This window comes from Penaeus monodon, chromosome 3 (genome assembly GCF_015228065.2).
Source record: "Penaeus monodon isolate SGIC_2016 chromosome 3, NSTDA_Pmon_1, whole genome shotgun sequence".
In the NCBI taxonomy this organism is placed as follows: domain Eukaryota; kingdom Metazoa; phylum Arthropoda; class Malacostraca; order Decapoda; family Penaeidae; genus Penaeus; species Penaeus monodon.
Genome location: NC_051388.1, coordinates 3,923,999 through 3,938,998, shown reverse-complemented (window position 1 = coordinate 3,938,998; position 15,000 = coordinate 3,923,999). Strand labels below are relative to the sequence as shown.

Here is a 15,000-nt window from a genome sequence, read left to right as displayed (position 1 = left end):
AATTACACCCGTATATATATATTATATATATATATATATATATATATTATTATATTTATACTATTATATATATATATATATATTATATATAGACAAAGCAATATCCCGAACAGACACTTGCCACTGAATATTGATGTACCTTTCAATGACATGACATAAGCCAGGCGCCTCCTGCAACCCTGCATGTACTGCCGGTGTCATGACTCCGGGAGCGACTCTCGCTTGCGGTGCCACGCGCGCAGGTGCGGAGTGCATCCACATCCCTGATAATGGGGTAGCCCATCCGCATGCCAGATTGATGCAGGAGGGGGCGTCGGGACCTGGACAGGGTGGGGGGTAGTGCGGGGATGAATGACGGTGAGAAGAGACGCTGGGAGATGAGGAGAGGGTGGTAGGGAGGTGGAGTGTCAGGGGGGTGTGGAGTGGGTAGTTGTATGAGGGTGATTTGGCCTGGGAACAAGGGAGAGAGAGAGGAGGGGTGAAAAGGCGGAAGAGAGCAGAAGGAGGCAGAATATCGAGAGAGAGAGGAGAGTTTAGACCAGGACAGACAGAGAGAAAAGCTAGAGGCGAGGTATAGACAGAGAACAAGAGACGAGACGAACAGTACAGAGATAAAGAAATTAGACAGTGCAGGCTAGATAGAGAGAGGAGAGAGCATAGACCCGAGACAACGACGATAGAAAGAGAAAGTAAAGAGAGAGAGTCATATAGATAACAGACCAACAGAGACAGAGAGAAAGAAAGAAAGTGAGATGCGATTAGAGAAAGAAGAAAGTGTGAGAGAGAGGGAGAGAGAGAAAAAAGTGGAAGGAGAGAGAGAGAGCATAGAACAAGACAGCGAAACAGAAACGAACAAAAGAACCGAATAAATCCACAGCACGCGTAAAACAAACCCGAGAGACTAAAGGCTTGAGGTGAAGTGTGCTATGAGGACGGAGAAAAAGCTGCTTACAATCCCAACGTCAATCAATCTAATATATTTTTCTTTCTATTATAAAGAGAATACTCATTACATATACGTCAGGAATCTAGCTGAATGAATGCGCATTTATCGAGCGTATATGTATGATGTAGAGTGTTTGTAATGTGTAAATGTAGTTTCTGAGTGTGTTTTGTATACGTTAACGAGTCTGCACGTGTTGGAGTACATGCAAGTGTTTGATATATTGTATTTACATCTAAATATCCCCCCCCCCCCACCCCCCCCCCTTCTACTTTACGAATATTTGTTACACTATACCCTCCGATGCCGTCGCACTGTATAGCACTATTATTCGGGTCACACTGGTTGTCTTTCTCTTTACTTGCAACTTGACGTATAAACTCCTCCCCCCCCCTGGGCAAGACTTGCTCAGCAGATTCAAACTCTTTCACGTCATTTCCGATAGATTCCTTACCCTCTGAGTGCCTCGCAATAAAAAGGGAGGTACAGGATTTAATGCAAAAGGTCTGCGTTTTTTTTTTTTTTTTTTTTCGTTGTGGGTTTTTTTTTTTTTTTTTTTTTTTCTTGTCCTCTTCTCCTCTCTCTCTCTCTCAAATTCTCTCTCTCAGTCTCTCTCTCTCTCTCTCGATGTCCTCTCTCTCCTTCTCTCTCTACTCTCTCTCTCTCTCGTCTCTTATCCGCTCTCTCTCTCGCTACGTCCTCTCTCCATCTCTCGTACTCTTCGATCTCTGTCTTTCTCCCTCTCTTTCTCTCTCTCTCGTACATTTTATGTTGTTTTGTTTTTGTTTTTTCTATTTTATTGTTTCCGGGGGGGGGTGGGTTCTGTTTGATAAGTTTATTTTTTTATCATTGTTCATTATTCTCTTTATTCTATCAGTTGTCATCACTGCTCCTCTCTCTTGCTTAGTCAGTCTCCTGCCCCTCTCTCTCTATCTTCTCAGCTTATTCAATCGATCTACTATTTTTTCTTCTTCTTCGTCTTCTCTTTCCTCCTCCTCCTCCTCCTCCTCTCCTCCTCCTCCTCCTCCTCCTCGCTCCTCCTCCTCCCTCCTCCTCCATCCTCCTTCTCCTCCTACTCCTCCTCCTCCTCCTCCTTCCTCCTCCTCACTCCTCCTCCTTTCGCCTACTCCTTCTCCTCCTCCTCCTACTCGTCTCCCTCCTCCTCCTCCTTCTCCTCTCTCCTCCTCCCTCTCCTTCTCTCTCCTCCTCCCCTCATTCTCCTCCTACTCCTCCTCATCCTCATCCTCTCCTCCTTCTCCTCTCTCCCCTCCTCCTCCTTCTCTCTCCCCTCCTCCTTCTCCTCCTCCTCCTCGCTCCCTCCTTCTCCTCCTCCCCCCCGCTCTCCTTCTCCCTCCTCCTTCTCCTCCTCCTCCTGCCGCCTCCTCCTTCTCCTCCTCCTCCTCACTCCCCTCCGCTCCTCCTCCTCCTCCTCCTCCGCCTCCTCCTCCTCCTCCTCCTCCCCCTCCTCCTCCTCCTCTCTCACTACAAACAATGTCCGGTTAAATTTTTCTCTTTGTTTGATAAATTTTTGATTCGTTGATATGCTGGCCGCGGTTTTCAAGACAAGCAGCATGCATTTGGAGGGGGGTTATGACAGCATACTGAAGAAGTCTCTCTCTCTTTCTCTCTCTCTCTCTCTACATCGGCTTCTCTCTCTCTCATCGTCTCTCTCAGTCTCTCTCAATCTCGTCGTCTCTCTTTCTCTCTCTCTCTCTCTATCTCTCTCTCTCTCTCTCTCGTTCTCACTCTCTTTCTCTCTCTCTCTCTCTCTCTCTCTCTTTCTCTTTCTCTCTTATGCATCCTTGTTCCCCATCTCTCTCCTCTTCTTCTTTATCGCCCTTCCCTCTTCTCTCTCCTCTTCTTTTTATCGCCCCTATTCCTTTTCCTCCTCTCTCTCTCTTTTCTTCCTTTTTCTTCCTCTCCTCTTGCTCTTTCTTCCTTTCTCCTCCTCTCCTCTTTCTCATCTCTTCCTTCCTTTTTCCCTCCTTCTCCTCCCCCTCTGTCTCTTCTCCTTCTCTATAATGTTTCTGAATCAACTGGTCCTTCGCAGATTTTTTTTTTCTTTTTCTATTATGATTTTGTTTGTTGGTTCTGTGAAGTTGTATCTATCTGTCTATTTGTATTTGTCCATTAATCTGTCTGTTTGTTTGTCTGTCTATTTGCCTATCTATCTATCTACATATATTTATTTATAATCTCTCTCTATCTATCTATCTATCTGACTACCTATCTATCTATCTATCTATCTATCGTTATATATATATATATATATTATATATTATATATATATATTATATAATATATATATATATATATATTATATATATATATAATGTATTTATTTATTTATTTATTTATATATATTTATTCTTTTTTATTTATCTATCTGTATCTTTCTATCTATCTATATATACATACATATTTATTTATCTTATCTGTTCATCTATCTGTCTATCTATCTATCTATTTATCTATCTACCTATCTAATATATCTATTCATTTATCTGTATATACCTGCCTCCTTATTTGTCTTTCTACCTGTCTGTCTCTCTATTTAATTATCAGACTACCTATCTATCCATCCGTCTCCCTATCTATTTATCTATCACTCTATCTATTTATCTATCACTCTATCTATTTATCTATCCTCTATCTATTTATCTATCACTCTATCTATTTATCTATCACTCAAAATCAATTTATTATCACTCTATCTATTTGTCTATCACTCTATCTATTTATCTATCACTCTATCTATTTATCTATCACTCTATCTATTTATCTATCACTCTATCTATTTATCTATCACTCTATCAATTTATCTATCACTCTATCTATTTATCTATCACTCTATCTATTTATCTATCACTCTATCTATTTATACTATCACTCTATCTATTTATCTATCACTCTATCTATTTATCTATCACTCTATCTATTTATCTATCACTCTATCTATTTATCTATCACTCTATCTATTTATCTATCACTCTATCTATTTATCTATCACTCTATCTATTTATCTATCACTCTATCTATTTATCTATCACTCTATCAATTTATCTATCACTCTATCTATTTATCTATCACTCTATCAATTTATCTATCACTCTATCTATTTATCTATCACTCTATCTATTTATCTATCACTCTATCTATTTATCTATCAACTCATCTATTTATCTATCACTCTATCTATTTATCTATCACTCTATCTATTTATCTATCACTCTATCTATTTATCTATCACTATCTATTTATCTATCACTCTATCTATTTATCTATCACTCTATCTATTTATCTATCACTCTATCTATTTATCTATCACTCTATCTATTTATCTATCATTCTATATAAGTGTGCGTGTAGCCTTGTTATTAATAATCAAATATATTAACAGTATCAACGATTATGAACTGATCAGCTGATTAACTGCTGTACACGATACAGTAAAAAAAATTAGTAACACAAAAAACAATGATAAATAATAAATGATAAATAATAATAATAAATAAATAAAAAATAATGTACAGAAAAGGGAAGAAAACCTGCATTTTTTTTCTCTCTCCTTCCTGTTTCTCTGTGTCTTCCTCGAGAAAGCTTAATATGGCTTCCTGGTTGACTCACGCTCTCTCTTTCTCTTTCTCTCTTTCTCATTCTCTCTTTCTCTTTCTCTCTTCTCCTTCTTCTCTTTCTCTTCTTTCTCTTCTCTTTCTCTTTCTCTCTCTCTCTCTCTCCTTCTCTCTCCTCTCTCTCTCTCTCTCTCTCTCTCTCTCTCTCTCTCTCTCTCTCTCTCTCTCTCTCTCTCTCTCTCTCTCTCTCTCTCTCTCTCTCTTCTCTCTCCCTCTCTCTCTCTCTCTCTCTCTCTCTCTCTCTCTCTCTCTCTCTCTCTCTCTCTCTCTCTCTCTCTTTCTCTCTCTCTCTCTCTCTCTCTCTCTCTCTCTCTCTCTCTCTCTCTCTCTCTCTCTTTCTCTTTCTCTCTCTCTTATGCAACCTGATTATCTTTTACGCTCTCTGATAGATAGATAGAGATAGAGTGAAAGGGGAGGGAGGGAGAGAGGGAGAGAGAGAGAGAGAGAGAGAGAGAGAGAGAGAGAGAGAGAGAGAGAGACAGACAGACAGACAGACAGACAGACAGACAGACAGATAGACAGATGGATGGATGGATGGATAGATAAATAGATAGATAGACATATGAGTGTATGGATAGACAGATGTACAGATACCAAGGTAGATAGATAGATAGATGGGTGAATGGATGGATGGAGAGATAGATAGGTAGGTAGGTATATAGATGGATAGAAATAGACAGACAGATGGAATATCAGTTGATTTAAATATTTATTCATTTTTTCATACATATATGCCTGTGTGCGTGTCTGTTCATTCATACGTGTATGTTTGTGTATGTGTGATGTTAATGTGCGCCTGTTTGTATGTATACCCCATCTGCATTCACATAAAAAATAACAGTCACTCCGCCTCCTCCACTTCCCTCCACCCCCTCCACCTCCTCCACTTCCCTCCACCTCCTCCACATTCTCCTCCAACACCCTCCACATTTCCCAACTTCTCCAATCACCACCATATCCTTCCCATCCTCTCCACATCCTCCCTCCCCCTCCACATCCCTCCACCCCCTCCACATATACACGCACACCCCACCCTCTTCACTTCCTCACAACCCCCTCCATGTCTTGCACATTCCCCCAACTCTTCTACTCCCCCCCCTCCCCCTCCATCTCCTCCCTCCACATCCCCCAACCCCCTCCACCTCCTCCACATTCTCCCTCCCCCTCCACATTCTACACCCACTCCTCCACATCCCTTCACCTCCTCCACATCCCCCCAAACCTCTCCATACCCCCACCCACCACCCCCACCCTCCTCCACCCCACCCCCAACCCCCCTCCCTCCTCCTCCACCTCCTCCACATCCTCCCCCCAACCCCCCACCCCAACACCCCTCCTCCCCTTCCATCCCCTCCACCTCCTCCCCATCCCCCCACCCACCCCACCCTCTTTCCTCACCGCATCTGCAGGGGAATTGGCAGCGAGGAACAGGAGACCCATTAGTGGTAAACCGCAGTCAACCTCCTTCAGGAGTTTTCTGGCCGCAGGTCACACTCGGTCTGAAGTTGCATTGGGGGTGAGGAGAACCTTTCGCTTGCGGGTGGGAGGGGGAGGGAGGGAGGGAGGGAGAGACGGAGGGAGGGAGAGAGGGAGAGGGGGAGAGGGAGGGCGGGAAGGAGGGAGAGGAAGGAGACGTGAAGGGAGGAGAAGGAGTAAGAGAGACAGAGAGAGAGGGAGAGGAGGAGGGAAGGAGAGATGGAGGGAGGGAGGGAGAGGGAGAGAGAGAGGGAGACCGAGAGAGAGGAGAGAGGAGTAAGAGAAAGAAAGAGAAAGAAAGAGAGAAAGAGAAAGAAAGAAAGAGAGAGAGAAAGAAAAGAAGAGTCGGACAGAGTGGGCAAGATACAGACCAGAATGTAGGAAAAATAAGAGACATAGAAAAACAACTACAAAAAAGTGCCATTATAACAAAACAAAAAACAAAAAAAAAAAGAGAGAGAGAGAGAGAACGAGATCTAAAAAGTAAAAAAAAAAAAAATCAAATGTTACCAAAATCACACGAATAAAAAAAATGCCAACAAAAGAAACAAGTATATAAATAAATAGGGAACAGGGGCCGTTTATTTTCACCGTGGCCGAAGGAACATATAGCCAGTCGTTGACGCTGCCTGACGTTCACTTGCACTGCAACATAACACTGGCTGCTTTGCATAACTTCTTTGGCAATGGTAGCAGTAGTATTGTTGTTGTTGTTGTTATTAGTATTAGTAGTAGTAATAGTTGTATCTTTATTATTGTTGTTGTCATTGTGTTATTATTATTAATATTAATGTTATTATTATCATTATTATTATCATTATTATTATTATTGTTGTTGTTGTTGTTATTATGATTACTATTACTATTTTTTTATTATTATTATTAACATAATCATTATTATCATTACTATATTATCATTATTTTTTTTATTATGAACATAATCATTATTATTATTATTATATTATTATTATTATTATTATTATTATTATTATTATTATTATTATTATTATATCATTATTTATTATTTATTATTATTATTATTATTATTATTTATTATTATTATTATTATTGTTGTTATTATTATTGTTATTATTATTATTATTATTATTATTATTATTATTATTATCATTATTATTATTATTATTATTATTATCATTATCACCATTATTATCAGTTTTGATGTTGCTGTTAGTAATATGATTAATATGATTTTCATTATTGTAATAATGATAATGATAATGGTAGTATTAGTAATAATGATTATAATAATGATTATATTATTATTATTATTGTTAGTAGTATTAGTATTAGTCTAATATTAGTTTCAATTTCAATTGATTAATATTATTATCGCTTTGATTATTTAATTATCATTAACGTTATCCTTACTTTCACTGTAAATATTTTTTTTGTAAATGTTTTTAATTGGCGAAAATTTGTACTTTTTTTACGTCATATTTAACGTCGAAAAAAATCACCTGTGGGTTTAGCTAAGTCACTCATAACGGGAGATCAAAATAAATAAATAAGTAAACAAGTGTGACGTCATATTGTATATTATTGATGTCACAATGTCTGTTATAGACGTCGTCTCTCTCCCCCTTCTCCCCTTCCCCTCTAACTCCCCTCTCTCTCTCTCCCTCCCCTTCCCTTCTAATTCCCCCTTTCCCTCCCCATCACCCTCCCCCTCCCCTCTCTCTCTCCTCCCCCCTTTTCCCCCTTCCCCTCCCCTCCCCCTCTAATTCCCCCTCCCCCTCCCCTCCTCTCTCTCTCCTTCCCCCCCCCCCCCCCTTAAAATCCCTTTTTACCATTACTTTTTTCTCTCGAGAAAAAAAAAAAATGCTAAGAAAAAAAAACATTTTGAAGTGCTGTTTATCTTTTCGGCCACTTTTTTGAAAAATAATTTTTTTAAGTTGGGAAGTAGCGAGACGGCGCCAGTACCTTTTTTCTTTTTGCAATATTGTTGCTAGAATTTTATGTTTTTTTTTTTTTTTATTTTGGGTTTTGTCTCGTTTTTTTTTAATTTATTATTTTTCTTTTAGCTTTTTGTATGTTTAGGTATGTATGTACGGGGTCAGGGTAAAAAATGACATATAATAATACATACATATAAACACGTACTCTCTCAAAACCCATACACACAAAAAAAAAAACACACACACACAAAACCAAAAAACACTAAAACACACACCCCCCAACGCACACAAAACACTCACACAAAACCACACACACACACCACCACACACCCCACACCCCCCACACCACAAACACAAAACACACCAGCCAGACAAAAAAACAAAAAAAAACAACCAAATTTTACAAACAAACAAAAAAAACAACCAAAATTTTTACAAACAAAAAACCAATATAAAACCCCACCCAAAGCCAAAAACCTCTAATTTTCCCCCCTTTAAAGATCTAACCCTCGCTTACCTTCTCAAAACCATCAAACCAAAAAAGAATTTACCTAACCCCAAAATTTTTTTCCCCCCAGATGGCGAGGGAGCGTGTACAAGCCGGTGCCGGAACTGATTTTTCGTTAAGTATGCGCTTGCTCAGTCCTGTAAGAATCGTCTTGGGTGAACAAGGTCGGAGGTGGACAATCATCCGCTATTTACTTAGTCTTTATAAAAGTTGTAGTATGTAATATAATTAAAATATATATAAAATATTATAATAATAATAATATATATATATAATATATATATATATATAATGATTCATTGACTCTTTTTCCTTTGTTTACTTTTTTACTTTTTTTGTCATGAAAATATATCATTTTTTTAAAAGAATTTTTTGATTTTTATCTACGCAGTTTTTATTTTGATATCACACTAGTTTCCTGAATTTCCTCTCATGCTAGCTCCGAAGTCGAAGAATTCACCCCACTTTTTACCACCCAAATGCCTTTTTTTTTCCAAAGTCAATCTCATATTCATTCAAAAGTCACCCTCTCGATCCACATTTTCATCCGTCACCCTTTTCACCCTATTTCGTAAATTTTTTTGCCCCACCCTTTTTTACCCTTGGTACTCTTATCTCTTCTCACCTATCTCTTCTCACTCGATTCTCTCTCACTCTGATCTCTCCTCACCTGATCTCTCCCCATTTTTTTCTTCTCATCTTTTCTCTCTCTCACCCTTATTTCCTCATTTATCTCTCTCCACTTTATCTCTCTTCCCTTTTTTCCCTTTCCACTCGATCTCTTCTCATCTGATTTTCTTACTCTTATCTCCTCTCATCTTTCTCTTCTCACTTTATCTCCTCTCACTCTGATCTTCTCTCACTCTTACTCTTTTTCATTTAACTCTCTCGCACTCTGATTCTCTCTCGCTTTTATCTCTCCCCACCCCCCCCCATCTCTCTCTCACTCTGATCTCTCTCCCGCCCCCCCATCTTATTTTCTTTTACTTGATCTCTCTCTAACTATTTCTCTCCCTTACCCCCTATTATCTTCCCCCTGATCCTTTTCTCACTCTTATCTCTCCTTCCCTTTTTTTCCCCTTTTATCTCTCTCTCACTCTTATCCTCCCTCCTCTTATTTTCTCTCCCCACCCCCCCTTTTTTTCCCCTCTCACCTATCCTCTCTCAACCCCCCGTTTTTTTTCTTCCCCGCCCCCCCCACCCCCCCTTATCCCCTCTCCCCAATCTTTTTTATCTTCCCTCTTTTTTTCCCCCTTTTTTATCTTTTTTCTTCACCTTTTTTTATTTTTTTACGTCATATTTGACGTCGAAAAAAATCACCCGTGGGTTTAGCTATGTCACTCGTAACGCGAGATAAAAAATAAATAAATAAATAAACAAGTGTGACGTCATATTGTCTGTTATTGACGTCACAATGTCTGTTATAGACGTCGTCTCCCTCCCCTTTATCCCTTCCCCTCTAACTCCCCTCTCTCTCTCTCCCTCCCCTTCCCTTCTAAATTCCCACCTTTCCCTCACCCATCACCCTCCCCCACCCCTTCCCTCTCTAATTCCTCCCTTCCCCTCCCCTCCCCCTCTAATTCCCCCTCCCCCTCCCCTCTCTCTCTCTCTCCTTCCCCCTCCCCCCCCCTTAAAATCCCTTTTTACCATCTACTCTTTTCTCTCGAGATAAAAAAAAATGCTAAGAAAAAAAAACACTTTGAAGTGTCTGATTATACATTTCGTGGCCGACTTTCTTGTAAAATAATATCTTTTTAAGTTGTGTAAGTAGCGAGACGGCGCCAGTACCTTTTTCTGTTGCAATATTGTTGCTACTGAATTTTATGTTTTTTTTTTTTTTTTAGTTTTGTGTTGTCTTCGTTTATTTTTATTTATTTATTTATTTTTCTTTTTAGCTTTTTTGTATGTTTATGTGTATGTATGTACAGAGGTACATGGGTGCAAAATGTACATATACATACATACATACATATAAACACGTACTCTCTCACACACGCATACACACACACACACACACACACACACACATAAACACATAAACACACACACACACACACACACACACACACACACACACACACACACACAAACACAACACACACCAGCCTAGACAAACAAACAAACAAAAACAACCAGAATTTACAAACAAACAATAAAAACAACCAGAATTTACAAACAAACAAACACCAATATAAACACCCACACCCACAACCAGCCAAAAACCTCTAATATATCCCCCATTAAGATCTAACCCTCGCTCTACCTCTCTCTAACCATCAAATCCAAAAAAGCATTATTACCTCAACCCAAATTATCTTCCCCACAGATGGCGAGGGAGCGTGTACAAGCTCGTGTGGCCGGAACTGATTACTTATCTGTTAATGTATGCGCTGTGCTCAGTCCTGTACAGAATCGTCTTGGATGAACAAGGTCGGAGGTGAGAAATCATCCGCTTATTTACTTAGTCTGTTTATATATGTATGTATGTATGTAAATATATATATATATATATATATATATATATATATATATATATATATATATATATATATATATATATATATATATATATATGATTCATTTGACTCTTTATCTCTTTGTTTACTTATTTACTTTTTTTGTCATGAAAGTAATATCATTTTTTTAAATGAATTGTTTGATTTCATCTCACGCAGTTTTTATTTTGATATCACACTAGTTCCTGAATTCCTCTCATGCTAGCTCCGAAGTCGAAGAATTCACCCCACTTTTTACCACCCAAATGCCTTTTTTTTTCCAAAGTCAATCTCATATTCATTCAAAAGTCACCCTCTCGATCCACATTTTCATCCGTCACCCTTTTCACCCTATTTCGTAAATTTCTTTTGCCTCATCCCTTTTCTCACCCTTGAGTCACTCTGATCTCTCTCTCACTCTGATCTCTCTCTCACTCTGATCTCTCTCTCACTCTGATCTCTCTCTCATTTTTATCTCTCTCGCTTTTATCTCTCCCTCACTCTTATCTCTCTCTCACTCTGATCTCTCTCTCACTCTGATCTCTCTCTCACTCTGATCTCTCTCTCGCTTTTATCTCTCTCTCACTCTGATCTCTCTCTCACTCTGATCTCTCTCTCGCTTTTATCTCTCTCTCACTCTGATCTCTCTCTCACTCTTATCTCTCTCTCACTCTGATCTCTCTCTCACTCTTATCTCTCTCTCACTTTTATCTCTCTCTCACTTTTAACTCTCTCGCACTCTGATCTCTTTCTCACTCTTATCTCTCTCTCACTCTTATCTCTCTCTCACTCTTATCTCTCTCTCACTCTTATCTCTCTCTCACTCTGATCTCTCTCTCACTCTTATCTCTCTCTCACTCTGATCTCTCTCTCACTCTTTTAACTCTCTCTCACTCTTATCTCTCTCTCACTTTTAACTCTCTCTCACTCTTATCTTTCGCACTCTGATCTCTCTCTCGCTTTTATCTCTCCCTCACTCTGAGCTCTCTCTCACTCTGATCTCTCTCTCACTCTGATCTCTCTCTCACTCTGATCCTCTCTCTCGTTTTATCTCTCTCTCACTCTGATCTCTCTCTACACTCTGATTCTTCTCTCGATTTTATCTCTCGCTCACTCGATCTTCTTCTCACTCTTACTACTCTCTCACTCTTATCTCTCTCTCACTCTTATCTTTCTCACTCTTATCTCTCTCTCACTCTTATCTCTCTCTCACTTTTATCTCTCTCTCACTTGTAACTCTCTCGCACTCTGATCTCTCTCTCAATCTATCTCTCTCACTCTATCCTCTCACTCTTATCTTTCTCTCACTCTTATCTTTCTCACTCTTATCTCTCTCTCACTTTATCTTTCTCACTTTATCTCTCTCACTCTTATCTTTCTCACTCTGATCTCTCTCTCACTCTAACTCTCTCTCATTCTTATCTCTCTCTCAACTTTTTTAATCTCTCTCTCACTCTTATCTCTCTATCACTCTGTTCTCTCTCTAACTCTTATCTCTCTCTCACTTTTACTCTCTCTCACTCTTATCTCTCTCTCACTTTTACTCTCTCTCACTCTTATCTCTCTCTCACTCTTATCTCTCTCTCACTCTATCTCTCTCTCACTCTTATCTCTCTATCACTCTTATCTCTCTCTCACTCTTATCTCTCTCTCACTCTTATCTCTCTCTCACTCTTATCTCTCTCTCACTCTTATCTCTCTCTCACTCTTATCTCTCTCTCACTCTTATCTCTCTCTCAGTTTTAACTCTTCTCACTCTTATCTCTCTCTCCCTTATCTCTCTCTCACTTTATCCTTTTTTTTTTTTTTCTTTCTTTTCCACTATTATCGCTCTTCACTCTTATCTCTCTCTCACTCTTATCTCTCTCTCACTCTTATCTCTCTCTCACTCTTATCTCTCTCTCACTCTTATCTCTCTCTCACTCTTATCTCTCTCTCACTCTTATCTTTCTCACTATTGTCTCTCTCTCAATCTTATCTCTCTCCACTCTTATCTCTCTCCACTCTTATTCTCACTCACTCGATCTCTCTCTCACTCTATCTCTCTCTCACTCTTATCTCTCTCTCACTTTTATCTCTCTCTCACTCTTTTCTCTCTCTCACTCTTATCTCTCTCTTCACTCTATCTCTCTCTCACTCTTATCTCTCTCTCCACTCTTATCTCTCTCACTCTTATTTCTCTCTCACTCTTATCTCTCTCTCACTTTTAACTCTCTCTCACTCTTATCTCTCTCTCACTCTTATCTCTCTCTCACTCTTATCTCTCTCTCACTCTTATCTCTCTCGTTTCCATTCATCTCGCATCTCACTCACCCAATACTCACCTCCTCTTCCCTCCTTCTCTGTTCAACAGTTGCATCCACTCATTCAATCCCCTCCATCAACTAGTCTTATCTCACCACTCTACCATCTTCAGCCCATCAATTCACACTCTTCTCCACCAGTTCACACTCTCTTCTCCATCAATTCACCCTCTCTTCTCCACCAATTCATACGCTTCTCCACCAGTTCACACTCTCTCCTCCACCAACCCACACTCTCCTCCACCAACCCACACTCTCCTCCACCAACCACACTCTCCTCCACCAACCCGCACTCTCCTCCACCAACCACACTCTCCTCCACCAACCACACTCTCCTCCACCAACCACACTCTCCTCCACAACCCGCACTCTCCTTTACCAACCGCACACTCTCCTCACCAACCCGCACTCTCCTCCACCAACCCGCTCTCTCCTCCACCAATCCGCACTCTCCTCCACAAACCGCACTCTCCTCCACCAACCCGCACTCTCCTCCACCAACCCGCACTCTCCTCACCACCCCACACTCTCTCCCCCTACCCCTTCCCTCCACCCTCCTCCTCTCTTCCTTATCTCCCTCCTTCCCTCCACCCCTCCTTCCTCTCCCCCTTTCTCCCTCTTTCCCTCCATCCCTCCCTTCCTCTCTTCCTTATCTCCCTCTTCCCTCCATCCCTCCCTTCCTCTCCCCCCTTATCTCCCTCCTTCCCTCCATCCCTCCCTTCCTCTCCCCCCTTATCTCCCTCCTTCCCTCCACCCCTCCCTTCCTCTCTTCCCTTATCTCCCTCCTTCCCTCCACCCCTCCCTTCCTCTCTCCCCTTATCTCCCTCCTTCCCTCCACCCCTCCCTTCCTCTCTTCCCTTATCTCCCTCTTTCCCTCCCCCCTCCCTTCCTCTCCCCCCTTATCTCCCTCTTTCCCTCCCCCCCTCCCTTCCTCTCTTCCCTTATCTCCCTCCTTGCCTCCCCCCTCCCTTCCTCTCCCCCCTTACTCCCTCCTTCCCTCCCTTCCTCTCTTCCCTTATCTCCCTCTTTCCCTCCCCCCTCCCTTCCTCTCCCCCCTTATCTCCTTCCTTCCCTCCACCCCTCCCTGTAAGCGCCATTTCATACGCTTAGATTATTTGTGTTGATTTGAGGTGACTGATACCACTACGTTGTACTCGCTTCACAATTTATTGGAATGCGGTCAAACCTGTAATCAATATATAACAATCATAATCACTGTCACAATTAGATTTACGTCAACTTTCAATATTGCTAACCAGTGCTTATACTATTACAACCGGAGAGTCTATATGTTACACTGTTTTGCCAAGTACTCTTCTATATTATAATACATAAATTGTACAATGATACATGTTGCAAATGATATCTACATTTATACATTAATGTGTTTGATACGTACGCATAGCGGGAACAGTCAAGGCCTTTAATAAGTCTCCAGATCAGTCCTTATGTACGTGTTGTCAGGCCTGTGTTAACTCTCGAACTGCCCTGCACACCACTGATGGCCCCCTTCGTGAGGCTCACCCACTCCATACATCTGCTAACACAAGGATCAAGGCGCCCCTTGTCGCGGCCTACGTGTAAACCATTAACCCGAGTTGGTCTGGGCATCTTGGAGAGGATGATATGTGGTCGCACTGTCAACACCGCTGATGCCAGCGGGCTACACTCCCCCCATTGTTGGGAACGGAGTGCCCACAAGCAACACAAACTGTTACAACGCGCCG

At 40.8% G+C, this 15,000-nt stretch overlaps 1 protein-coding gene across 1 annotated transcript in view; it reads left to right on the top strand.

The window, feature by feature from the left end:
• Positions 1–15,000, top strand: part of LOC119590798 (bestrophin-2-like) — a gene marked incomplete in the record, with an annotated part of 93,777 nt that overhangs the window by 27,754 nt on the left and 51,023 nt on the right. Inside the window, 1 exon segment of the mRNA XM_037939526.1 lies at positions 10,802–10,912. Within this exon segment, the coding sequence (XP_037795454.1) occupies positions 10,802–10,912 (111 nt within the window).